The sequence below is a fragment of the Lissotriton vulgaris genome, chromosome 11 (assembly GCF_964263255.1).
Source record: "Lissotriton vulgaris chromosome 11, aLisVul1.2, whole genome shotgun sequence".
NCBI lineage: Eukaryota > Metazoa > Chordata > Amphibia > Caudata > Salamandridae > Lissotriton > Lissotriton vulgaris.
The window spans coordinates 993,195,934-993,223,892 of record NC_141699.1 but is presented as its reverse complement, the minus strand read 5'-3'; the positions used below and the strand labels follow the sequence as shown (position 1 = coordinate 993,223,892).

The following is a 27,959-nucleotide window of genomic DNA, read 5'->3' as shown; positions in this document are numbered from 1 at the left end:
AGAAATGTAAATATGAGTATTGATGTTCTACATACTAAGGATTCCACATGCCCCTTGCGTCTACTTTTACTCATGTAATTTCAAAAGACCCTATATCATTTAGATTAAAACACCTCTTTCTGCAGGCGGCACCCTTGTTGGAGCCATGTTTCAGGAATTTATTGTGATCCAGTGTGGCTCAAATGTCAAAGGATATTTTTGAGAGCAAGCTGGACATTGATATACCTTCCAAAACTGAACTGGAAGCACGTTTTCGCCAAACTAAATATTGCGTTTCAGGTCTAGTTATCACTGGAGAAGCAAGTGGTGCAAATTCAGCTTGGCTCTAGTCACTTTGTTTAAGCTCAGGGCATGGGAGTGAAGCTTGAGCTAGTGCTGTGAAAAACTGGTTCAGAAAGGTGACTAAACAATAATTGGTGTATTTCAGTAATTTTTTTATTGTTTCAACATTACTTCATGTCTCATTCCAAAACTTAATAATTACGACACTTTACCCTTCGTTTGTTTCAGTGAATTTCAGAGGTTTTTGGATCCTATTCTAAATTGGACCAACAACCAACCCTTCACATACAGCCAACCTCTGCTGCATGTATGAGCAAGCCCTGCGGTCAACACCCTACGTGACTGCCAATCCCTGCAGGGCATGGACTTAGGCTGTGCACGCTGAACCTGCATTCGCATCTCTTTTATATTTTTCTTTACATTTTTTCGGGCACTGTGTACTACTACAAGAGCTGCCACACAAGCTTTAACCATATGGTACCGCAGCACCATGCAAGCTTCCCTGAGTAATATGGTGCTGTGGTTCCACAGGGTGGAAGTTTGCATGGGGGCTACTCTGCAGTATAGTGGTACCCACAGGAGGGCTGCACGGCGTCCCAGTAGAGTACAGCGCTGCCCTTAGCCCAAAGCTATTTTTAATTGCTCCCTCTGCATCATCACCCCCCCACAAAAGTGTTTTAGGGTGTCCCTACCATGCAATCTTATGCCTTTTTTTAAAAACCTTTTCAGGACACAGGGACCGAGTCAATTAGTCCAGTAAGAGATGCTGTAACATTTTCTTGAGACGTTATAGCTCCATGGAGGATTCATTCAGTCTGTGTCTGTGCCTGTATGGGCATGATATGAGTGGATATGTCAATGGCTGAATTGGTGACTGGGCGGGTTTATGAGTGGTAGTATGGGTGAGCAAGTGGATATATGTGAAGATCTATGAATTAGTGAGTGGCTGTGTAAGTACTGGTATGGCTCTGTCAATGAGTTTGTGAATGGTTGTGTGGGAGTGGCAGTGGGTGTATAAAAGATTCGATAGGGGTGTGAGTGGGTGCGCCAGAGATGATGTGGATGATGTCATCACTGATCATCGTGGTGTCATTTGAGATGTCATCACTGATTCCACTGACCATGTCATGAGTGATGTAAAATATGAGATGTAACTATAACGGCTACATTTGTCTTATCTTGTACGAATGAAATGTCAGCCTAACTATAACGTCCCTGTAACCTGTGGTTTTCTTAGTGAATTTCTAATGTTTTTAAATTCTATTTGCTAACTATAATGTCCCCGTAACCATTGTTTTTTTGTGAATTTCTAAGGTTTTTAAAATTATATTTGCTAACTATAACGTCCCTGTAACCTTTGTTTTTTTAGTGACTTTCTAAGGTTTTTTAACTAGCCGTTACATTTGCAGAGTGGTGGAGAAAGGAGTCTGGGCCTCCAAACAGCCCTCAGGAATTCTGCTGCGTAGAACTTACAGGATGTACTAGTAGGGTGGTCATCGCCTCCAAGGTCTCTCATGAGCAAAGTGGACTTCATCCCCCAACCAATAGTGCGCCAGGAGGCACATTTGCAGAATGGTGGAGAAAGGGTGTTGTGGCCTCCGAAGACCACTTAGCAATCCCACTGTGTGGGACTTACTGGAGGTAACAGGAGGGGTAGTTGGTCCCCAAAGACGTCCTTGGGGACAAACTACCCCTTCTATTACCTCCTGTAAGTCCCACACAGCAGGATTGCTGAGTTCTGATAGCAGGCCATGCCCCCTTTCTCCACCACTCTGCAAACGCGCCTCATGGTGCACTCTTGGTTGGGGAATGAAGTCCCCTTCACTGCGGAGGGTCCTTAGGGGCTAACTAACCTACCTGTTACCTACAGTAAACCCATACAGTAGGATTGCTGAGAGGTGGTCGCAGGCCAGCCCACCTTCTACACCACTTTGCAAACATGCCTTCTAGCACACTGCTGCTCTGGGCATTTTCGGCCCAGGCACCCCATCCCCCGGGGCCAGGCCATTTCTTTTTATTTTATTCCGTTTTATTTTAAGGGAGGGTGGCCAAGCGACCCCCTCCCCAGGCCATTTTCAGCCCCAGGGACCCCATCCCAAGGGCATGGACATCTTCTCTGAGACCACGGGAGGAGCGTGTAGGCCCCTGCAGCCCCGAACGGGCTCCCATCTCCTGTGAGAGCCGGCATTGCTTTCTACCCCCAGGGAGTTGTTAACATGCAGCTCCGTGCGGGTCAAAAGCAAAGTGCTCCACTTTGAACAAGCGAGAGCAAAATGCGTGTTTGTTCAAAGTGGAGTACTTGTTTGATATGGGATGGCGAGAGCAGTGCTATCGCCATCCCATAGCAAACTGCAACGTTCCGGGCGTGGGCACCCCGGGACATTGTTAGATCAGGCCCTGTGGTTTGGGGGTCCCCAGGGCCATTAATGGCTCCAGGAGGAGGGCCACACGGCCCCTTTCCCATTTGGAAAACAGCCCAGGGAGGTGGTAGTCCCACCCAGGGGCTGTGTTTGGGGGGCTAAAGCCCCCCAAGCATTATTGTAAATATAGCCACGGAGAGGAGGCGGTCCCTGAGGCTGCGCTGGGGCCATGTGGCCCCCTGCATTTCACATAATTCATCCCGGGGAGGTGGTGGTCCCTGGGACTGAGTGGCGGGGCTGAAGCCCCCCACGCATTTTTGTAAATGTAGCCCCAGGGAAGTGGGGCCCCTGGGGCGGCAGGGGACTGCTTGGCCCCGCATTAAAATAAATTGTCCCAAGGAGGTGGTGGTGCCCGAGCTCCAGGGGCCATGTTGAACCCCTACATCACTAGTTACAACTACCCACAGGACTTGGCCCACCTTGGGCCTAACGTAAATGAAGGGCAGAAGCCAGTGCTTCTTTTTTTTAAAAAAAGTCTGCCAGATTTATGTATCCCTGTGGGATCCCCTGAACCGGCCTAGGGGGTCAGGGTGTTTCTACCCTGCCCCCTTTTCTTATTTTTTCAACCGAGTCACAAGATGGCTATCAACACTTCCTGGTTTGAAGTATTGGCAGCCAATCAGATCTCAGGCACGAGATCGGGAGGGTTTGTGGATCCACTGCGGCCACAGTTGTATATATGAGAAATCTTTAAATTTCTCAGGAACTACTGAACGGATTGACATAATTTAACAAAAAGAGTGCTGTCTGAACCAAGAGCTACCTTTTTGCCAAATGTAGTGTAATTTTGTTCAGTAGTTCGGGCTGGAGCCGTGTCTAAAGCTTCCTAGGAAAATTAACATGGACAAAAAGCGTTTTGGGCCCTCCCCCCTTTTTCTCGCCCCCGCTTGATGGATCACTTTGAAATATTAAACGCAACAGCTGAAGTGAGTAGCCTATTTGTTTTGAAAATTTGGCGAAGATTAGTCAAATGGCACCAAAGTTATAGACAGATCAAAAAACGCTTTTCCAATGAAAACTAGGTCCTAACTATAAGTACCTACTTCTGACCACCAGTAGTTAATATATACAGTTGCAAAGAATGTAATTTGCTCTTTATTATTGTTGAGGGAATGGAGAGGCCATGACTCACGAGAGGTGAAGCCTCGAGTGAGTCATGATGCCTCTTCTCTTTCTGTAAAGTAACCCCAAGCGGAGCTGGCAGAGTGGAACTACTCGGAGGTCCACTGAGCTGGGGGGAAACTCTGCTCCATTCCACCACCCCCCAATTAAAATAATAGTAACAAGTTTATTTAAAAGAAATAAAAAGACATCTACCTCTATTGTGGCTTCCCCGGGCTGCTCTCATCCTCGTCGCGTACATTTTACACGAACTGCGCATGGGTGAGCGCGTGCATACGCAGTTCGTGCAAGATGTACGTGACGAGGAGAAGGGCAGCCTGGGGACGCTGCAATTCAGGTAAGTGACTTATTTCTTTAAAATTAACTTGTTACTATTATTTTAGTAGGGGGGTGGAAGCGGGTGCCAATGTACTGGGGAGCCGGGGCTGACTAACTCCGCTCCACTGCGGAGTCTGAGTTTTTTCCCTACTCTGTGTTCTCAGAGGAGAGCGGAGTAGGGAAACCTCCGCACACGCCTCTGGCGGAGCAGAGTTTTCCACCCGTGGTACCTGTAAAGTTATTGTTTATTGCAATCTGGGAGGCAGTAAAAAGAGATTTTCTCATGTCAGTTTTGCTGTACTGTGGTAATAAATTTGAATCTGATTTTGGCACTGTAGTAATAATGCGTGTTAGTGGCACAGTTGCTTTAAATAATTTATGATTGGAACACATTTATTTTTCACTTCCTGAGTGTCTATGTTAGGAGTGTGTATATGTGGATTATATATATTATATGTATATAAATATATATATATTTTTTGACCGGAATTTCAGTATTATTTTATCTTTTTATGCATTTTGCACTTTTATACTATAGTAAATTGTTCCATGCTCCATTATCTTTGATATGTAATACAAAATAATTCAGAGTCTTACATTCTTTTGGTTCTATACATGTTTACAGCAATATGGATTCTGTGTTGGAACTGTCAAGGCTGATCCTGAACTCAATCATGTAAACTGCACCGCCTCTAAACCTAAGGTAACATTCTCAAGCATGTCTGATTAACATTTTGTAAGTTCTCTGAGGTACAGATCTGAGTATAAAGAAAGAGTTAGTGACTAGAAAAGGATATTGAAATATCCAACTCAAAACCTCCAAAGATTATGATGTACAAAGGGCTTTGTGAAATGTCCTTGTGTCTTTGACACAACCTACCCACAAAATTATAAAATGGCAACTTGATTTGCTATAGATTTGAGTAAGTATCTTAGACTTTTCAACTTGTCTAAACATTAAGGGCCTCATTACGATTTGGTTCAGACTGCAACCGACAAGCAGTCATTTGTGGTCCGAACTGCATTTACTGCTGCAGTCCGACCGATGCATTAGGATGCGTGCGGTCCGGGGCAGCAGTCGGAAGGACCAACCAACACAATCTGAAAGGCTCATGGACCCTGTCCATCAGTCAGAAGCTTTTCATAATCCATTAAGGGCGGCATTTCCACTGTCGGAATGATGACGTTAGTTTCCGACAGCATTTCCATATCGGCATTTCTGGCATGGAAAAGGCTGTTGGAAATTTACTTTGAGAGCCCCTAGTAGGGCCCCCTTTGCCTCTGGCCCTCTGCATTTGGCCCTGGGAGTCACCAACATTCCTGCACCATGTGGCAGGCACCTCATGCTGCCTGCCACATGGCGCAGGGATGTTTCAAAACTTAAATTTCTTAATAGGAGCTTGTACTGCATGCTGTTTCGGCCTGCCACATAAGCTCCCATTGAAAAATGGAAGGTTGTGCCCACACCATCTGTGGTCGCATCCTAATTGAGGGGTCGGAACCGTCAACCTTAGGTCTGTCAGTTCCCATTCCACAGTGATGTCGGTCGGAGGCAACTCCGACCGACATCGAAATCAGGGCCTAAGCGTTTTGTTTACTACACAGTACAGCATCAGGAATTCAGTTGCAGTGTGCATTAATCCTGTTATCATTCTGAAGTGGAATGAAATAACTTGGAGCAAATTAGCATTCCATAGATATAACATGTGTCTGCTTCGTAGTTTGTTTTTGATTTCTCTATACATTTTAATTCCCTAACTATTTCTTGGCCAACAAGTAACGTAGACAAATATTGTTTGGCAAGTCGGATTTGCTGAAATGGTAAATCAAAAAGTCCATCTTGTGCTTTCAAGAGACCTTCCTTGATAGGTTTCTGAAAGTTTTCTGCAAACATGTTCAGCATATTTCACAGACACTTAGGATTCATATGACATTTTTGAGAAGTACAAAAGTAGAGCCATTAATATGCAGGCCACCCAGTTATGGTCCGGAATATCTAGTTGGGAATACAAATTTACCAGAATATCATAACCAAAACACAGAGGAGGAATTCATATATTTAAGTATAAATGTACTATTCCTAGCACCTTGAAGATGTATAACGCCCATTTACATATATGTAGATGTAAGTACTGTAAACCTGTACTTACCCATATATACAAACCTGTGGATATTTTAAATGTTGATAAGTGAGTTATGGTGTTGTGGTAAGCAGATATTCCTGATTTGATATTTCATGCTTCCACCAGGCAAGATTAAGTGATGAGCTGTGGACAGATTCCAAGTTCAATGCTGTAGAACAAATGCAGGTTTGATCCATGTCTGTTTGCCAACCAGCTGGCTGCTCATGCATGTTCAAGAGATCATGGCCTGGTAAATTGTTCTTAGTCACGGCTGCTGACCGTGTGTTCTGATTTAAAGGCACAACCTTTGAAACAGAGGTCTTCTGTGGAAATCCTTTTGAAATGTCATAGATTTGCTCTCAACTCGAAACCAATATTTTCCAATCTGTAATTTTGTCTTGTTTTACACACACATTATGTGCAATGTAACTTAACACATTTGCAAGCACCAGACCTCGAATGTAAGCCCTCTTATCACTTTTGTGAGTAGAAACTAAGGCCAAAGTACATGCCAAAGTCAAATTAAGAGGGATTTGAGTTACTTAATTAAAAAAATATATATTTTTACATTAATTGCTTATACTTTAAAGTAAAGAAAACGATTATTTGGAAATGAGGCACATCCACTATTGGGAAGGAATCCCAGTGAAAAGCAGTATTAAAAAATGATTAGTACTGTGTTATCAACATTTGGGAAATGTATGTTTATATGTATTGACTTTAAAGGATTGACAACACTAATACATGTTAATGTAATGTTAATATGTTGATGTAAGTTTATGGTTCCTATGCTCAGTAAGCTCAGTCCAAAGTGCATGTGGGTAAACTATGGTACACTCAGTGAATCTACCGAAGAATTGCAAACACGCTCCAAATTCATCATGCGTAGAGTTCTTCTCATAGATTTGGGGAACTAACGTTATAATTAAGAGATTAAGCTCACACATTTAGAAAAGAATGTATGCATATGGAGAGACCTGAAAGAAGAGAAGATAAGAGATCATCAAATACCCTTTTTGCTTTTCTCTTCTATGCCCTTTCAATATGTCACAATGCAGCTATTTGAACGTTTTCCCTCCACACCCCCTAACTAATGATGCTGCATATTTTCCACATCACATCACAAATATACACCAGGCGGCTTCCATTGCTTGTGCCTTCCACATTTCCATTGTGCCTTCCACATTTGCATTTTGTAGAGCAATGGGCCCATCTCCTCTGACCTTTTTATGTAACCATTATGTGATACCAAGGAACCTTTTTGATAGTTCCACATCACACTTGTACCTTGCTTCCATGCGGATTACTTGCACCACACAAATTGAGCAAATTAGGAGTTGTTGGATCCAGGCTATTCATTGGACACTCAAATTAATGAAGTCACCCAAGCCGTCTTCTGACTACTGAATTATTTGAAAGGACTCATTCACCTGCTGCTGCTACCATCCAGGAACGCTGTGCTCATTCCCAGGGTAGTATCTCATTGGGGCATATTACCAACAACTAGCGATAATTATCGCTGTGTTGGCTTAGCAGGAATATTTCTATCGCCGCCCTTCAGCTGTTTTTATCGCTGAGATACCTTGCTATTAGCAAGGTTTATCTCAGGAGCGATTAAAAAACAGGCGAAATGCGTGAATATCGCTGTCAATACAGCGATATTCAGGCATTACTGTGACAATGCTCTTAGCCATGTTATCCACCTCTCATTGGATAACATGGATAAGAACTGGTCAGGGCAGGCGTTAGCTTTTGGAGATATTCTCGCTTAGCGCGAATATTTCCAAAACTACGCCTTTGTTGATCATAGGCGATAGCGATTGCAGCAACTGTTTTCAGTCGCTGACATTTTGGCACTCCCACTATGCATGCCTTTAGCTATAATTATCGCTGACATGCAAAGTGGGCCCCTAAATGTCCGCTATCGCCTACAAGCTGTCGCTAACTGGTGTTAGCAACAGCTTGGTAATAGGGTGATAAAATTATCGCCGCATTAGCGGGAAAAAGTCCAGCTAAAGCGGCGATAATGGCCCTTGGCAATATGCCCCCTTGTTTGTACTGAAAATGCATATACTCATGTTTCTGGCCAATATCAACAAGTTAGCCCTGTAGAACAGTGGTTCTTAACCTTATGACTTCAATGGAACCCCAGTTATTCATTACTGGAACCCACCCACACCCCCACCGAGTCATTACTAGTAGATGGGGACCTCAGCATTTTCAATTATTTGAATGACAAACCAATACACACAAAAAAATACAGAAACAAGCATTCATCAAAAAATACACAAATGATTAATATTTTATTTAATTCACAAACAATTGGAAAAAAAAATCTAAATGTTAATTTCAATGGGAACTTTAAGCTTTTCTAAATTCTATTGAAGCCACCCATTGTCCATACAATATTCTGTATGATGCATTTGCACTGCCCTATGAATCAATCTGAGGATACTAACTCAATTTTTCGCCTCCCGTTTCACATTCCTTCACATTTACAGAACGTTTAAAAGTTTTAGATTTCAATTCTGTTTCTTTATTTATATCTACTTGATTCATCTGCTAGTATTAAATTCATTTTCTAAGCATTCATGGAGCTCCTGAGTAGTCTTTGTGGACCCCCAATGGTCCCCCGCTGCTATTGAACATTTATCTTACCTTTGTAATGAGCTCCTCAGGTCATATATTATTGGCCCTTCGAGCACTGCAGGAGGATCCAAATCCTTAGAGTAACTAGAGAGGCTTTATGTGGACACAACCAGAACTATATTGACTGACAGCTGGCTCAGCTGCCTAATGCTAGCTGCTAGCAATACACTGTCCCTATCTATGCTGAGGGACAAGCATTATGAAGGAAGAACTTTGAACACCTCAAGCACCTCCTCTGGAAATGCATTCCTTATAGTCCTTGAGGCATTATTTGATACTCTAAACACCTTCTCTAACTCTCTGCCTACATACACAGCTTTGTACAGCAGCCCTGTTTGTTCACCTTTTGTAATAATCTTGAAGCTTCTAAAAAGCGGAAAAGAGTAATGTACACAGCAATACCAAATACAATAATTAAGAAGGCTACCACAAAGTTCTTACAATGCTTTAGTGTTTCACTTTGCCACTTCTTCTGAGAGTTTGATTAACACCTTGCTTTCTCATGATATGTCTGTATAATCTCTCCAGTTTTGTACCAGTAATGGTTCAGAGGAAATATTTTTCTTAGTTATTTTGTTTATTTCATTCAATATCTAGTGCCTCCCACATAATGGGTGATTTCCCATCAGAGTATATGAAACGATCCTTGTTCTATCAGCTGTTTTTGATTGGTCAATATATCTCCTGCAAGGTGTAATACAATTTGACACACTCAGACAAGAGAATTCTTAAAATCTGACTTCCACCTACAGACCCCCAAAGATATATACTCTGAAATCCTTATAGTAAATATACCTTCTCAGTGGAGGATATTGTATCCAACTTTAATTAATTTTATTTTTCCCAACCATAACTCCCCAATGATTCAGTATTATTCACTGGAGATGCAACACTCACCACTGCTGTATTTTCCTCTTTTAATGTCTATTTTTGTTCAAAGGTTTGGTGCTAAAGTGCTCAATCACGTCAGTCTTTATATAAACTGATGGAACTATGATTGAGCAAGATTCAACACAATAAAACATAATATTGGCTGGTTAGAGCACACAATTTTATACTTTCCTCATCTAATTTGATCTATGATGATTTCCTTTACACAGCAGGTGTATTCAACCCACACTTCTTTATTGGATCAAATCAGGTGTCTCAAATATCATATCAGATCGATGGTGCAGCATCACGTCACCTCATATCACTTTTAACCTTAATGACCCACACTCAAAGACCAAAAGCCGCGTGCAAATTTTAGCCACATCAGTGATACTTTGGCTTCTACTAGTGAGATGAATAAGACAAGACTGGCATAAATAAAGAGGAAGGTGGGACAGAATATATGGAACAAAGAAAAGAGCTTATATATCAATGAGAATGGATCAAGATAGATGGATGAATTAACTGAATTAAAAATGAAAAAGGAAAGATCTTCAGAGATGGCTAGCCTGATTAGAAAATGAGATGGAAAAACAGAAGCCTTAGAAAGTTGTAAAAGGTGAATATTTTTAAAAAAGCAACCAAAGAGAAATGTTCTTTTTTTTTCTCCAGGTGGCAGCAAGCGATCCTTCAGGCGCTCACCCAGCTCCAAATGTTATTCCTGCTGAGGCGGGCCATAGCCACCACCATTTCCATCCTGTCTACTTGGCTTCCTCCTCAGGAGAATCCTCCTCTTCAGAGATGGTTCCTCCAACGGTTGACGCACCTCCAGCACCACCAGCTGATCCTACAGTGACCAATGTTATCGTTAAAAGATCCTTAGTCGCGGAGCCCATTCCTGCAGTGCATCTTCCAGTGTGCCCAGGAAGAAAGAGATTTTTCTAAGTTTAGTCAAAGCAGGGTTTTTATATACAAGGTTTTAGTTAACTGGTGCTCAATGTTGAAATACACTCTCTGATGACCACAAAATATTACAGCAATGCATATTCTATTTCTGTGTAACTTCACCTAACAGAGCATGGAGAATATGTGTGTGCCCAGAGTCTGAATGTTTGGAACGTGTGTTAGAAGTAACAAAAGAAATGAATTCATTGATTAAGGGAAGGTTCTCCACAGTTTTAGTCTAAAATATGAATTGGTGCTATTCAAATACATTCTGTTAAATTGAGTTTTGTGTTTACAATGAGAAAAATCATTACATGTAAGTATAAAAACAAGGACTCTATTACAGTCTCAAATCTAAGTGTATGTTTACCAGGGGTTGTAGGCTACAATATCATGGTCCAAATATTGACCTGCAGATGAGAACAATAATTACAACATTGGAATGTGGACCACTCCATTGAAGACACTGGAGTGCTCCGTGCTTCTATGGGCTGGTAAAGGCCCGCAAAGCAACATTCCAATTTTGTTTTCACAAAGGCCTCTGGAGGCCGAGGGGATTTAAACTCCCTCGGGCTCTGAGAGGCCTTTGTTTTATCTGTTGGAACATTCTGCCCTCTAGTGGCAGAATGTTTTGTTTTAATAGCCTTATAGCCCTTCGTAGCTGGGCTATACCGACTATTAAAGTTCCGCTTGCTTGTTAAAGGCCCTTGCCTTTGGCTTGGGCCTTTAACGCTTGAGCGGGCCTTTAATAGCCGGTATAGCCTGCTACGGCAGGCTATAAGGCTATAAAAAGCACTTACTTTTGCCTTGTGGTGCCAGAGGATGTAGCAAATGCAATGTTTTTGTAGTTCAATATTATTGGCCTTATTATAACGCCATACAACCACCCCACTATTTACTGGTAGCCCAACAAAATCATAAATAAATGATTAAATGACACAATGAATTGAATCAACATTCCACAGGATAACAGCCTAATGAAAAAGAAACATCAATTAGGGGCCTAATTTGGGCCAATTGTGCTCAGGTCTTTTAAATGTTCAGAGTAGTAGATGGTACTTGAACAGGGTTTGTCACATTTTGGCTTAAAGACTGTCTTTGCTCCAGCTGCTGTGTAACTACTATCCAGGGAGTAACAGACTTTCTGTTTAATATCTTAGGGACATAGAAATACAGCATGCCACGGAAGAATGCAAGACATTAATGATTACACAAAATAGCAAGGACTGGAAATATGTAAAGGCATTAAATGGTAACCGAATAACATTTATTATTGAATGTTCTAAGAGACATGGTCATATTTGCAAACTCATGGACTAAAGTAAACTGTTACGAATCGCACCTTAATAATATCAAAGAAAATTATGCACCTACTCGAATAAAAGATATTCAATAGAATTACTTTGCCTAATTTTGTGCTTCTGAGTTTTTAGTAACAATTGCTAGCTATATAGTGCTTAATACTGTCGTTTTACTGTTTTTGGGCATTGTAACTAATGGATATTACATTTACCTAATTCCCTTTAGAAGCAAGTGAAGGAGGAAAGAATATTTGGCTTTACCAGGATGTCCAGTCATGACATGCAATACATGTCAGCAGCAAGGATTGGAAAAGGGCAGTAGTCCTGCCCATTAGGAAGAAACCAAATGTTAGCCACAATATTCTTGAAAATCTGCGACCCATCTCGTTGCTGCCATACTTAGCTAAGGTAGCAGAGAAAGGGGTCAATAAACAACTCATGGAACACTTTGAAGATGCTAATCTCCTCCACCCCTCGCAATTGAGTTTTTGGGCAGGCTACTCGATGGAGACCGCTCTACTACGAGCCATTGAGACCATCAGGCAGAGAGCAGATGCGGGACACACCATGGCACTGATAATGTTAGATCTCAGTGCAGCGTTCGACACTGTGGCACATTACACCTTGCCAGTAACTTATTCACATTACACCTTGCTACAGTGTCTGAACAGAAGTGGTGTATCAGGTCCAGCCCTGAGGTGGCTAAAATCCTTCTTAGTAGGGCGTAGTTTCGAGGTCAGATGCGGAGACCACTATTCCGAGAATATTGTATTGGAGCAAGGGGCACCTCAGGGCTCGGCCCTGAACCCCACCAAGTTCAACCTATACATGTCTCCGCAGGCAGAGATTGTGCAGGCGTATGGAGTAGAGGTGGTCTCCTATGCGGATGACACCCAGTTGCTGATCTCCCTATCCCAGACGCCTACAGCTACGGCTACCAACTTTAGAGCATGCATGCAGGAGCTTGCCTCATGGATGGATAAGAACTGCCTAAAGTTGAATGGTAGCAAGACCGAGTTGCTGGTGGTAGGGGGAGACAGGTCCAGCTGGACCTCGGTATGGTGGCCGCCGAGCTTGGGTCCCACCCCCACACCTTGCTCTGAGGCAAAAAATCTGGGGATCTGGGTAGGTCCCTCCCTCTCCTATGACTGACATATCCGTCGTTTAGTGGGGAAATGTTTCGGAGTTCTAAAAACTTTACCTAAAACATTGGATCTTCTCCCTTTAGAGGCGAGGCAGATGTTGATACATGCGCTCATTACATCCCGCCTTGATTACGGAAATCTATTGTATCTGGGAGCCTCTGCCAAGAACCTGGGCAGGCTACAGGTTCTCCAGAATGCAACTGCAAGGCTGGCACTGATGCGGCCCAGAAGAGCGGCATCAAAGCCAGCCCTTGAGCTTCTGCACTGGCTCCCGGTCAAAAAAAGAGTGCTATTTAAGACACTACTCACCTGTCACCGCATCCTGCAGAATGTGGCTCTCGCATACTTGGGGAATCTGGTCACTAGGTATGTACCTGGAAGATCTCTTAGATCTTTCGGGACAGGACAACTTGTGATTCATAAGACAAAGAAGGCTAGAATGTCTGGTCACTCGTTCCGCCTCCTAGCAGCACAAAACTGGAATGATCTTCCTCTTGCTCTTTGGTTAGAAAGGTCGGAAGCTAATTTCAGGAAGCGACTAAAAACCTACCTGTTCACTGTTTAGTCCCCCCTGCTCGACTGATATGGTGCTTCCTGTAGGTCTTCTCACCCAGCGCGGGGACATGCCGAGATGGCGTAACCAGGCGCTTTATAAATTTCTTTATTATTTATATTATTAAGGATATAACTCACCGAGCTATTTTGCTCGCAAGTTTCCAAGCTCGAGGTATTTATTATTTATATTATTAAGGATATAACTCACCGAGCTATTTTTCTCGCAAGTTTCCACGCTGGAGGTATTGGGGAGGGTGTGTGTGTGGAGAGGAGCTCGAGGGGTAGATTAGGAGCATTCTGAAGTCCCTCATGAAGGATTGTATACTCTCAGTTTGGGAAGCAAACCATGGTGTATAGATTTGTGTCCTCACCCCATATTAAAAAAAGATAATTATTGTCTCACTTCATCAGCAAGTTCACTTAGGCAAAAATGTATTTATAATATGATGTCACAACATCCCCAAACATTTTTTCTGCCATGTATTTAATGGTAACTGAATGCACTATTTAATTCTACTTATCTCCATTATTCCAGAGTAGCTGGTTGCAACATGTTAATTCAATGTTTAGCTCAGAAAAAGCATCAGTTTGCTTTTAACACTTACAATTGCATCACTTTTAATTGTACTGTTTTGAATGGAAAATAATTAAGCTTAGTGTTACTGTAAAAAGTGGCACTTTTTATTGTTTCCCTCATATGGATAGGCAGCAACTGTGACACTTATCAAATATAAACATAGGGATTAACCGTCCACTGTTCACTCCTAGCCCCTTAAAATCCAAGTCTTATACACCTGTAAATCTACCGACCAATGCTTTAACCTTATGCATTAAACCCATACCCAAATCCTTACCACTATACAATCTACACTTAGCCTCAACCCCCCGGCCCACAATTTTAAACCTACTGCATAAACACTTCACCCTGTACTTCATGCCCTACTCCCTCTGCATCCTTTGTATCCTAGCCCCAACCCTCTGGATTCGTAAAATAGATAACTTATAATGGTAGACAATATCCCTTAGCCCATAACCCTGTACCTGAAACACCTAACCCTATATTGTTAACCTAAATCCTATTATCCTTAAACTTTAGCGCATACCCTTAAGCCCCATAAATTGTACCCAGAAACACGAAACCCTATTCCTTAATCCTATAACCTGAATACTTCTATATTCCTCGCCTCTATAGTGCAAATGTTTATACCTTAAAGCATTAACCCAACACCTTAACCTATTCCGGTAACCCTTAACTCAGGGTCATACATTTTTAATCCTTTACCCCAAATCCATAGCATCTCAACCCAGAACCCTATTCTTAACATCTATGCCCTTAACCTCCATGAACCCTTAGTTCTATATCTAATACCATTTACTCCTATAACCTATATCAGAGTTCTCCAAAGTCGGTCCTGGGTGGCCGAATCCATGCCAGATTTTTAGCAAATCCCCATTCAGATAAATGTAGTTATCTTAAGATCTGGCATGGATCTGGCCCTCTGGGACTGACATTGGAGAACCCTGACCTATAACATTAGCCTTATACTCCTCACTAATACATTTTGACCCTTAATATCCTAATTTATATACTCCAAACCCCAAACCTTTCATCCTAAACTCTATTTCCTTAAATATGATGCCCTATATGCTCAACCCCTAATCTTTAGCACCTTAATCCCTTTCACACCGTCCTTACTTCAATATATATTGTGGACAAACATTTTGAGAAGTTCTCCTTTTTCAAAATATTTATTTTTAGAACAATTAAAAAAGTGACTTTTAAAAGTTTTGCTTTCAAATTTTTGAGACAAGCCCACATTCAGATATAGATTGTGCAGTTCCTGTTGGTCAGAAGTGAGCCGTGCCACCTGTGTTTCAAAAGCTGTCTGCCATGTAACTGCTTATCACCCCTGCTATCAAAACCCAAAGTTCTGGTACGACCTGCGTAAAAACATCACAAAGAAGCATTGTCAAGACATGCAACTTTCACTCACATTTGCCAAAAACTCTCTCACCATTTCTTACTGTGGAGGAAACTCTTCCTTGATCCAAGGAACCATTCTTATCACCCAGGAATTTGTATGTGGTAACTTACCTGCCTTAGCTGTGGTAGCATGATGTATGGGAAATTTCTTAAAACAAACATGGCAGATACACACACCTGTATTTACAACTGGTTTCAGTACTTGTAAAGGGGTAGGACCTCACTACAACCAATAAGGCACAATTTGGGTAACTGTTGAGTCTATTTAAAAAAGACCGTCCAAAATCAGGCAACACACCACGTATGTGTAGAGCAGTTAACACAGGTTAAGGAAGGCACTGTTGTGGGTGAAATCTGAGGATTCTGTGAGGCCAAATTCTAAAGGACCCACCATTTAGACCTCAATAGAGAGAAAAACCTGTGGGCTTGACAATGAATCTGGCGGTCCACGGACTTGCGACTCCTGGGGGAGAGGTCGTGGTGGTCTTCTGACCGCCCTATTGCAACTAGGGCGGTGTCCTGACATGGTTTTTGGCTCTATTTCGGAGTGATGAAGACTTTAAGCTTGCTCACATCTAGGATCTGTATTCTTACCTTGTGTTGGCCCTTTTAAGCCCTTTTTTTCAGACCTAGAAGAGGATAGCTGCTTTATATGATGATAGATCCCTTATTCTTGACTCCAATCCATCTATTGCCTATTGGCTTTGACATAATTATGTGTCCTTTCATTATCCTGCCTATAGTAGAGGGTGGATCCTGTGGTCCTGACTTTATATTACACATTAGTATGGTTTGTGTAGGTACTCTGACAGAGCTAAGGGTTATTTCATCCTTCTCAGGCCTACAAGGCCCAGAACTAGAGAGACTCCATTTTGCTTTCTATCCCTGCAGAGCTGAGATGCTTGAAGGGTAAAGGTAATGTTTATAGTTAAGCCTGTTGTCTGCTAGGGGAAAACCAGCCAGGACTGGCTCTTATCTGAGGAATGTGTTTGTCTCTTGGGCCCAGACGTAACATGCAGATGCGCACTGCGGTTGCGCGGAGAGCCCTGGAGCTAGCACAGGAATTTGGTGGGAGGCAGCCCTCTGTTGGAAATTTCCATGAGGGGAGAGGATTCCATATTAGCGAATTGCAGGCGAGGAGGAGTGGTCAGTTTGGTTCTTGAAGAGTGAAGAGTAGAATGTTTGCTGGAGCTGAAGAGTATAGTTCAGTTCTATTGGTTTTCTGGAATGGAGAAAGAAGGCAGATGATTGCTGAAGCTGGAGAGAGCAGTCATATGAACAAAGCTGGAACTATCAGCTGGGGCTGCCAGTTTATCAGAATGCATTAAAGCAGATGGAGGAGTTGAGGCTGTCAGCTGAAGCAGTTGAGCCAGAGGCGTGAAGCTGTGGTGACGGAGGGAGAGCAGAGAGAGCCCTGATCCCACCAGAGAGAGAGAGAAACATTCCTTCTAATAGGTGAGGTAGTCTGAATTAGCTTGCTTTACACTTACACCTTAATCTTGTCTTTATTCCCTAGGCTATTGTATGTCTAATCCCTTTTCTTTCAGCGGTGTGTTACAGTTCCTGTTAGTTACAGAGACCCCGCAGATCTGTGTATGTGTCTATTTCCATTTTATTGTTATTGTAATAAAGATACCCCAGTTCTTAGTGAACCAGTGTGCATGTGTTGTTCTTATGATAGAGAGCGTTTAAATCAGGGAATAACTCTTGCATACAGTGTGTGTCTCTTGTTCTTAAAGCACAGGTAACCTTTCCTTCGAGTCAGGTGTTACAGCCAGAACAGATGCTGCCCCTGATCAGGTAAGTAGCCACTGAATAATTAGGGAGAGAGAGGAGCCCTTGAGCTAAGAAAATAGATAGACACTAAGTGATTCGGCCATCCCATAATATTATTGTAGTAGCGAACCTTTAGTGAATAGTGAGAGAAACTTCCCAACATAGAGAGAGAGAGAGCTGAAGGTATTCATAGGAAAGTGATCGTCGTTGGTAAGCAGCGTTAAAGAGAGCATCAGGTGGAAGCCTGATGTGTAGGTCCGCCGGATTGTGGACCGGGCTGTGAGTTAGAGAACACTGGGGAGGACACCAGTGTCAAGGTCCGCCGGATTGTGGACCGGATTGTGAGGAAGAGAGCGCCAGGGCTGCAGACCGGTGTGTAGGCACGCAGGATTGCAGAGGTGCCGAGTGAGCACTGATGGTGATCAGTGTGTAATGGTAAATAATCAGAACTGCCCCAGGGTAGATTAGTCTGGACCCATGTGGTCGCGAGACTATGAGGTATGAGTGTGGTGTAGGGCATGGACGTCCTTAGTAATCAGTGAGTATTCCTAGTAATCCCTATAGATTTAGTGGTGTTTCTAATGATATGAGCTTGTATATTGCGAGTTCCCCATCCTCAGGTAGGTACCCAGGTGCCTGGATAGATGGGTCCTGAGGAGGGAGGTGGTTACGTTTTGGCCAGGTTGGTGTTGCTCTGGTGAGCTGGTTCTATCTGGTCTGAGAATCTGGTCATAACAGGCGGTCAGACTGCCATTGCACCGCTGTAACCACCAGGATCAGAGATCCCAGGTGGTGGCGCGGCAGTCTTGAGGCCACAATATGCTTGGTGGGACTGCTGCGGTCCTGCCAAGTATATTATGAATTTCCTCTTCGCCACAGTTTTCATGGAGGTCCCTAGTCCGTGAAAACCGTGGCGCAGAGGAAACAAAGGGGGCCCTCCAGGGCCCCCTGTTGCCTGGATGCTTAGGGTGCATGCAGGGGGGCACATGTGCACCCCTCTGTGAATGGACCCTAGTACCTGCATTTCATGGACTGCACAAGTCAATGCCGTACAGGTACTGCCTTTGGTGTTCCCATTGAGGTGCCTATTACATAAGCACAGCCGTGGGAACGCCAAAGAACTACCCGCCAGTGACTAAAACAGTCATAATCTGGTGGGCAGGTTTGGCGGTGCGGAGGCGGGGCATTCCTTATACTGCACCGCCAAAATCGCAATCAGGCCCTATGTGTTTTATGGAAAAGTTAAACAATCTTCTCACTAGAAATTATGGCCAAGATCAGCAAAGCCTATGGTACTAATTGTTAACTCTCTTGTGCTGTCTAGGGAGAGTGAGAAGTTGCAATATGAGGTCACTTTCAAACTGGGCAGCTTTTTAAACTTTGCAGGCATTCCAAAGTGCACGACTTGCAAAGTTTAAAAAACAAGTATTTGCAATGCAATAGGTCTCGCATTTACGAGAGTTTCGTAAAAGCGACACCTATTGCATTAAAAATGCTAGTTTGTAGAAACGCCCATGATGCACTTTAACTTTATTGTTGTCCGCGCCCCTTTCTTTAGACAAGCCATGTTTAAAGAAATAGGCGTGGCCGTCATGAAAGTGAAAGCTGTATGGGCGTTTTTAACAAAAAAAAGCATTTGCTTGCCAAGTTGACAAACAAATGCTTTTTTTGTAAAAGCACACCATACCGAGCTTTCACTCTAATGGTGGCCACACCCCTGTTTTTAGACACAGCTCGTCTAAGTGTAAATACGGCATGGGGAAATAAAAAAAAAAAAGAATCAAAGAGTAAAAAAAAAACATAAGGCTGTGTTTGGTGCAGCAAGCAAAGCCAAGGCACACCAACCACTATCAGCGTGGCGTGTCGCGATATGTAAAAAAAAAGTACAAAAGCATTGGGAGAGAGCGTGACTGCCGCAGGTAGGAGAAAACCATTAAACAAAATAGTACTTGGAGGTTGTAATTAAATCCTATCGAGCAACAACACATGTAAAAGGGGTGTCCTCATGGGAGGTTCCAAATGAAGACATGGCGGTACTAAGGAGGGACTAACAAGCCTATTAACGAATCAGAAGCCAGCGTTTATGAAAGACAATGACACAAGCCAATGAAAAATATGGGCGGAGAGTGGGCTTCAAGTCCATACTCTAAAACAGCACACCTCACAGAGCAGCGCTGTCCAGCCTCGACCTAGAAAGGTAGATTAATTGGCCCATTGCTGTTACTTCAAAGGGTGTGAATGGGCAGATGCCACTGGGCAGACCTCTGTTGGAGGTACCACACCTGAAATGCTCACTTCCCAAAATCTGAACCCCACTTTCAAAACAATTCCCTGTACCATGAGCTAACTTCCGAGGACCAGGGTCAGTACCTTTCTTTTGGTCTATCTGACACCATCCTGATAGCATGGTTACCACATCGGATATATCCCTGCAAGGTTCTCGCTACTCCTACAAGTTATAGGGCATTTTTTAGGCTCAGGATGGCCTGCCCTGTATGGTCTGGCCAGTATGCATAGAAATCTGTCTGGTATGTGAGATGTGGGCAGCTGGGCCGCTGCAGGTAAGAGTGGTGGGGTGGTGGGGCCAGGTGAGGGGGGATTTTGAGAGACGACCACAAGGGAAAATTAAATAAATAATGAATTTTCCCTCGTGGTGGTCTCTTGAAATCCCCCCACACATGGCCCCACCACTCTTAACTACAGCGACTGCAACTGTATGTGGGTAGGTCAAACTTTGCCTCCACGATGCCGGCAAAAGTCAGGAAATTTAAACACCTTTGTTGACGAAGGGAAAACCTTCCCCTAATGCTAGTGTTTTTTTTAATTAACTTTATTTGTTTGTTTTAAGTAATACACAACATAGTTGTACAATCCAATGTCAGCATTCATGGATAGCGTTGACTTCGACACATTAGTTGCATACCAGTAGCTAGACATAACACAGGAAATCACGTGGGAGCCCCCCAGATTATATAACCATCCCCTAATGCTAGTTTTGACCGCTCATGGCACATTTCATTGGTTTTGAAATTGATGCACTCTGAAGCAACCGATGTGTTTGTATAGCTCTATAGACCCCTTGAGAGGGCTAGGAAGAGCAATACAGATACTGCAATTCAATAGCCTTTAAATGGAGGAGCTGTAAGGTGACATTACTCTGCCTGCAGTGATATTGTCGACCATGACACTGACCATTATTCTGATTAGGGCTCCCAGTTTTATGGTATTAATTTTTTGCCATTTCCGTCTGTATTTATCCATATTTATTTTTGGTCAACTTTATCTCTTTTTATACATATTTACTATGGGTTTTGTGATAAAAAATAAAGCTGAAACTGGTATATTTCCGCATTGATTTAACCAATAAATATGCAGTCACACTTGAATACTTGCCAGGTTTCAGTGATATGAACACCAGCAAAAGATAAAGCAACGCACTTATATGAAAATATGCACATTTCAGTATCAGCCTTATGCATATCTACTGCTGTTTAAGCCTCTTTACTAAAATTTCTTTTTTTAACCCCCTTACCTATCAATCCACACAGTTATTGGCCAGGTAGTCATGGCAAAGTGTATTTAGAATCACTCAAAAGAACCAATGTCCGTTTTTATCCACATTTAAATGGTTTTCGTTCTGTATCTGTAAAAATCAGTAAAAACAGAAAACAGGGTGCCTTAATAATGATGAAGATCACAACACCACTTGCTCTGCCACAATGAACCTTCCATTGTTGTCTGTGACAACACAGCCGTACTGATTGGTCTATGGTTCATCAATTCCTTTTAAACTCTTCAGAAGTGTGGCTCAATGGTTAGAGCGGCAGACCCTGATGCAGAGGTCTGACCCGGGACCAGGGTTCAATTCCTGCCTCGGTGGGTCTTGGGCTCAATTTCTTCGTACCTGATAATTCTCGCCTCGGTGCCTATTCTAATCATTGGTCCCACTCTGCAACTCTGGGCAACAGCTTGCTTAATCTCCACAACGGCCCCAACGGCTCTGGGAAGCCTGGCTTCACCTTGGGGGTGCCCAGGAGTGGGCATTTCACAGGGAAAAGCCAGGAAGGGTTCCACAGCGGTATGCGTACAGCGCCAAGACAACTCCGGGTATAAGTGCGCTATACAAATACGAATTCATTCATTCATTCAGTAAGTGAAACTCAACACTAATGCATCTCGGCTATCTGAAGCTACCAGGAAACTGGACCATTTTACAAGTAGGTGGTGTGGAAAGTAAAACACTGGAGTCTTCTCACCCAGCCTTTGGGGAGCATGAAGACGTAAAAGGGAGAAGAGTTCTCTCGTTGAGTGTGGCTGACGGTTTTTGGTAGGGAAGGTACACAAGGGCAGATATTTTAAACACTTCAAGAAAGGAGACACTATGCATTGTGAAAAGATGAACATCAGATACACAGAAAAGTTTTTAAGAAAATGGACAGCTTAGGGGATAAACAAATACATATAACAGTAAAAACAAGGTAGTGGTGAGATTGTCTCTTTCACATGTAGATAAAAAACCCTCATTCATTGAGAAGCTAAGATTGAAATTAGTGGTTACTGCTAATCATATGGGTCGTTTCATCCTCTTTAATTTTTTTTGTTAACGGGTCTTTTTGGACCATACTGAAAATGGGAAAGTAGAACTACAATTCCCAGAATCCAATGTACTGTTGTCTAGAAAAACCGTACTGCCTGAAGATGGCCCTTGTGACATGGAGCTTGTTAGCATGTGACATTGAGGGGGAAAGGAGGCTCACACTTTAGCAGGCTGCATGTTGGCGTATCATATCATCGATAGGGGAACAGATATCCTGCCACCTATGACAAATGCCATTGGATATAATGCACTTGTAATACGGCTGAAGGGATATCCGTCACAAAAAATACGACAGACCGGATATTCGTCACGTCTGTGATGCTGTAACCATCCGCGAACTCTAAATCAGGCCCAAAGTCATTCACCTTGAAAACCATGAGTCTTGGTTTGGTACTCTGACTTCAGCACAGAATCGCAAAAAGATAGGATTTTGGTTAAACCGTTTTATTCCATGCCTCACATTCTAAGTATATGTAATGCTCATATTTTGTGATAGGTACCCGTGTGCACTGTGAAAAGAAACGTTCCAGTGCACTGTCCCAACTGTATTGTCTTTAAGTAACCTGCTTTCACCTGGACCCCATGCAAGCAACGTTCTTCTGTGTACAGTACAGTACCTCATATCTGACATCCTCCAGTGGTGATAAAAATGCTCTTTGTAAAGCAGTCTATCTTCCTTGGAGCTAGATCTGTATTATGGACCATATTAAACTCTAAAATACATCTATAAGTATAAAATAAGTACTAAGGGCCCGAATATAATGTTGGGCAGATCGGCACCGACAGGCTGTCGGTGGCAGTCCGTCCAACATCCGAGGCTGCGGTCCAACTGCCGCATAATGATGTGGTTGGTCAGAGAGAAGCGGACGGAGGAACGGACAAACGGCAATGACAGGCTCAAGGAGCTCATTGGAGCATCGGTCAGAGTTTAATCCCTACAATGGGGGTGGTGCCTGTGGAGGCACCGCCATAGGGATTACGAAGCGAGATTTTCCTCTGCCGTTACATGGCGGCCCGACCGCCATGCAAAGGCAGACGGAATGCGACTTTGGCGGCCCCTAGCAGGGCCCCCGTACCCTGTGGGCCTCCGCTATGGGCCCAGTGGGGACATGTGGTGCCTCCCCAAACATCCATGCGCTTTGTACCAGGCACCATGCATGAAGGTTGAGAACTGCCCTTTTTCACTGCAGCCCTTTTCTAGGGCCGCAGCACAAGCTGCAAAGGGAAAAAGAGCCGTTTTCCAACCGCCTGCACGGCAGTTGCATTGTAATCGGGCAGGTGGGACCGCTGACATATAGTCTGTCGGACACCTGCCTGAGGCGATGGCAGTCGGAATCTCATCCGATTGCATTGTAATGAGGCCCTAAATAATTAAATAAAGAAATCTATCAAGGAAGAGTGGTGAAATAGAGTAAGGAAAAAATGCAAAGATGCAAAGGCATAGGAGGGATTTATGAATATGGCAGTACACAGAAGAGGCCATCTGGAGGATTAAAATTATAAAATAAAACAAATTAGGGTGTCCCGATCACTGCGTTGCACAAAGTACATTTGGATGGTGCTCACAAATTCCTGTACAAAAGCCTGCGAGAGCCGTGGTCCCACCCAAACAGAAAGAAAAAAAAATTAACTCTATTTGTGTTTTTTCTTTGTATAGTGCATAGGTGGAGTGGTGTGGCTCACTGGTTAGAGACGGCAGCAGAGGACGGCCTGGGACCAGGGTTCAATTCCTGGCGCAGCACTCGATATTTCTCGCCTCGGTGCCTACTCTAACCAGGGATCACACTTGGCAACTCTGGGCATTAGCTTGCCTCATCTCCACAACGGCCCCCCACAAACGCCGGGGATGCCTGGTTTCACCTTGGAGATACCCAGGAGGGAACATCTCACAGGGAAAGCCAGGACGGGTTCCCCAGCGGTCTATAGCGCCAGGACGCCTCCGGGTAGCAGTGCGCTTTACAAGACACACACATTTACATTTACATATCCTGGGAGGGGAAACTTTTTCATGTGAGAGAGAAGCTGATTTTAAACATTGTAATTAAAACGAGAGGTGGGAATAGAACATAAAGCTTCTCCTCCCAAGAGAGAAGAGGGGGGGGGGGCTGACATTTAATATACTAGTTATTGCATCTGGTTATCACACCCCAGCACCGATGCCTTCACCAGCTTCTGATGCATGGTGTTAGATTTTGCACACCCCTTGCTCTGCTAGGGACACAACACTGGAACTACCGCCAGCAACTAGCCTTTGATGCCTCCAGATGACAAGCCAATCACACGCAGCGGGGGTTTGATTTCGTGGGATCCGTTTTTGCAATGCTGGTAGTTGATTGTGCAACTCACGTGGCCTCTCGGCGCTTGCCCAGATCTGCAGTACATGCAAACTGGCATAGTGTTTTCATGGCCACTGTGATTCGCTCATCGCTCAAACTCCATATCCAGGGCTTTGCAAGGCCCTTTCATGCTAACATTTGTTTGTTCTCTGTACACATGAGGCTTCTGGCCTTTTGTTAAGAAGGCGTTTAACCCTGTGTGAGCAAATAATTAACATCGCGTCCAGCTGTTTGCCCACGAAGAGTTTCAAAGACAAATATACTGAGAGCTGCGGTCCACAAACAATGTTTTTGCTGCATCATGCAGAAAAAGTCTTTCTGTTAACATTTTGCTGAAAATCCCCATTTTTACCCACGATAACATTCCATGAAATTCGATGATTGCAGTTGTCATCTTATGTAAGGTTCTTGTTAAACGTTTTTCTTTCCTTTATTTGCTTTTCTTTTGGTGGTTCAGTGTTAAAAATGAATGAGTTACAGGAATACATTTCTGCAAATGCATGTTTACCATTTTATGTTGTCAGTTACCAAGCAGCCACTCAGATGCAAAGGGTGTCATGTATTATTGTGGTGGGCGGGGAGAGAAGCGGTGACAGCCATTTTGCTCCTCCCCCTTAAAATTGATTTAAACAAAATACCATAAACTATCTGCCAATTCTAGTATATGGTGTATGCCATGTATGGTACTTATAAATAATAACATGTAAGCAGCAAAGGAATACAAGGGGTTTAACATAGATTGAAATTAATTCACACACAATAGGCTTCCTATTAGCAGAGTTGTTTTCCTCTGTACAGGCAATTTAACGTGCATTCTGGGAGTAAATAAGCAGTGCCAAGTCACCTACACCATAGTAAGATGATAACATGGAATTTGGTCTTGCACTGTAGTAATAAAAGGCAGAATATGTGCTCATTAGTAGTACATGTGCTCTAAATAACAGGCATTATTGGGCCACCTTAATTTTCACTTGTTCCATATACATGTGTTTATATAATTTATTTACATACGGCCACATGCATCATTGTTGCCGTTTGCGATTTCTTAATTGCGAAAATTAAGGAATCGCAATTAAGAAATCGCAAAAGGCTATGCATCAAGAAATCGCAATTTTATTTGCGATTTCTAAAAATTCCTTAATTGCGATTCGCAATTTGTGAATCGGAATTAAGGAATCCGTTCCCATTGATTCCTATGGGCCAAGAGGCCCATAGGAATCAATGGGAAGTCATTCTGAATTTGCGATTAGCAATTTGCAAATCGCAAATTGAGAATGCAATTTCAAGGGTGCAGGGGGGGTCCAAAGGACCCCCCCTGCCCCCCTGAAATATAACTGTAAGTGCATTTTTCACACACACATGCCCCAAGGGCATGTTTGTGTGTAAAATGAAACTTTCAAAAATGCACTTGTGCATTTTTGAAAGTTTTCGCAAATTACCATGAAGGTCAACTTCATGGTAATTTACCTCTCCCTATTTGCGAATTCGCAAATTTGAAATGTTCATGCATTGCATTTAAGAAATCTCAAATTGCGATTTCTTAAATGCAATTGCAATTTTAGAAATCGCAACATGATTGCGATATCTAAAATTGCGAAAAACATGATGCATCCCAATTTTGTCAATTGCATTCGCAAACGGCCGAAAATTGCAATTCGCACCTTTTGCGAATGCAATTGACAATGATGCATGTGCCAGATAGTTCTGTAAAGAGCAAACTAAGAATAATGGGACTTGGGAAGTTGCTCAACAGCAGTGATGCAATACAGGAAGGACCACTGAAATTGAATGGCATGGAAGGACCACATTTTGTGGCAGTGCTGACTCCTATGAGAAACTGGGTTACTGGTTGAGGTGGGTGAATCCCTACTCAAGTAGCAACCACAATCCTTGTCAGGGTGAAGCACAAGCAAACCCCAAATTGACCAGTACTCAACCCTCTGGTAGCTTGGCACCGAGCAGTCAAACTTAACTTAGAGGCAATGTGTAAAGTATTTATGTAGCACTTAAAACAGTAGTTAAGTAAAAAAAAAAGCACAAAAACACATGAAAAGTCCCACACCAATTTAGAAAAAAATAACACATTTTAAAAACAAAAATGAAGACTAAAATGCTAAAAATCTAAAAAGTAGCAATTTTAAAGATTTAAGTGAGAATAGCGTCAAAAAACACAAAGCGTCAACTGAGGTTTTCTGGCTGTGCTGTACCGGGACAAAGACAGTAGTTCAGACTGACCCCGAATGAGTGCATGCGTGCTACAGGGATCCACTTGGGTGACTGCATTATGGGAGGCCTTCAAAATTGTTATTCGAGGGGGGTCTGTATTTCGAAACCACATGGCTTCGCAGGATGCTCCATCACAAGCTTTCTGTACTCAAAGGGGAGATATGCACATTAGAGAGAGTTAATGCTCTCACTAATGATCAAACTATTCTAGGAAATATCAAGATGAAATTCACTGAATTCATAGACTCTGCTGATGGGGCAACCAAATACCCAGGTCTCTATGCCAGGGCTAGGGTATACGGCGAGAGTGAGCGACCAGGCAGGATAATAGAAACGTTATTGCGGTCCTCTGATGCTTCATGAAGAGTAGCCTGGTTGCTGATTTGGCCTGCCGGAGGTGCCACGGCAAGCACAGCGATTTTTTCCACCTGGCCTGGTCCTGCCCCCTATACATACATACTGGAGGGAAATATTCCATCCTGTATCCCAATCCTTGAGGTACACATACAAACATCCCCATAACTGGCATTGCTGGGCAACACTTTTCCCATTCAAGAAGAAACTCCTTGACTGGCTTCTGTGACATTCCTTCTTGCAAAAAAAGGATAGTTTGTATATGGGCAGGAATTGCTCGGAGACTGCCAAATCCTGGCTCTTGGGCTTGATCTACTGCAATGAACATTTACCACTCCACGCAGCCCTCAACGACTCGGCCCAGAGGAATATGAGCCCCCTTGCAAGTTTCCTGATTGCTACAATGCTCCTAGGCGATGAACCCTGACAACATCAAAAGAAAGGGGTGCACGTATCAGAGATGATTTAGGGGATGCTCAATAGGGCGCGTCTCCGGATGGTATGATGAGCGATTCAGTCAACAAGATTCTTCAGCCGTCCTGTAATTTGTATCCGGCCATGCCCAGCCGCCTGACTGGAGATACATGGGATTCCTTCTACCTGTATTGCTGCAACAAGATCAGAGAACATCTCTGGCTCTAATACAGAACACAAACACTTTCAGGATAGGCCACATTGCAAATATCCATCCTACCAAAAAGAAATACAGGCTAAGGCCTATTTCAAGGCAGACAAGTCCAGTTCACATGCATGTTTACACAAGATTGGACAGGGCAACCATGTAATAAGTTTCAGTAAGCATTAAAATCTGACAAAATAAATGTGCTATAAAAAATTCGAATATAGTAATGGTAATTAAGCAATAGTACCCAAGGGGGGCGGGGGCATTCTCAAGTATTTATTGACCTAGATGAAGTCAGACAGAGCTGAGGGCTGTACTCCACACTGGACAGTAA

At 43.1% G+C, this 27,959-nt stretch overlaps 1 protein-coding gene across 1 annotated transcript in view; it reads left to right on the top strand.

Moving 5' to 3' along the window:
• AHSG (alpha 2-HS glycoprotein) overlaps positions 1 to 12,127 on the top strand; it is a 60,267-nt gene extending 48,140 nt beyond the window's left edge. The window contains exons 6-7 of the mRNA XM_086944236.1: positions 4,768 to 4,845; positions 10,457 to 12,127. Coding sequence (XP_086800362.1) covers positions 4,768 to 4,845; positions 10,457 to 10,729 — 351 coding nt within the window. The 3' untranslated portion in view covers positions 10,730 to 12,127. The remainder of the gene's footprint in view (positions 1 to 4,767; positions 4,846 to 10,456) is intronic.
• Positions 12,128 to 27,959: the final 15,832 nt, after the last annotated feature.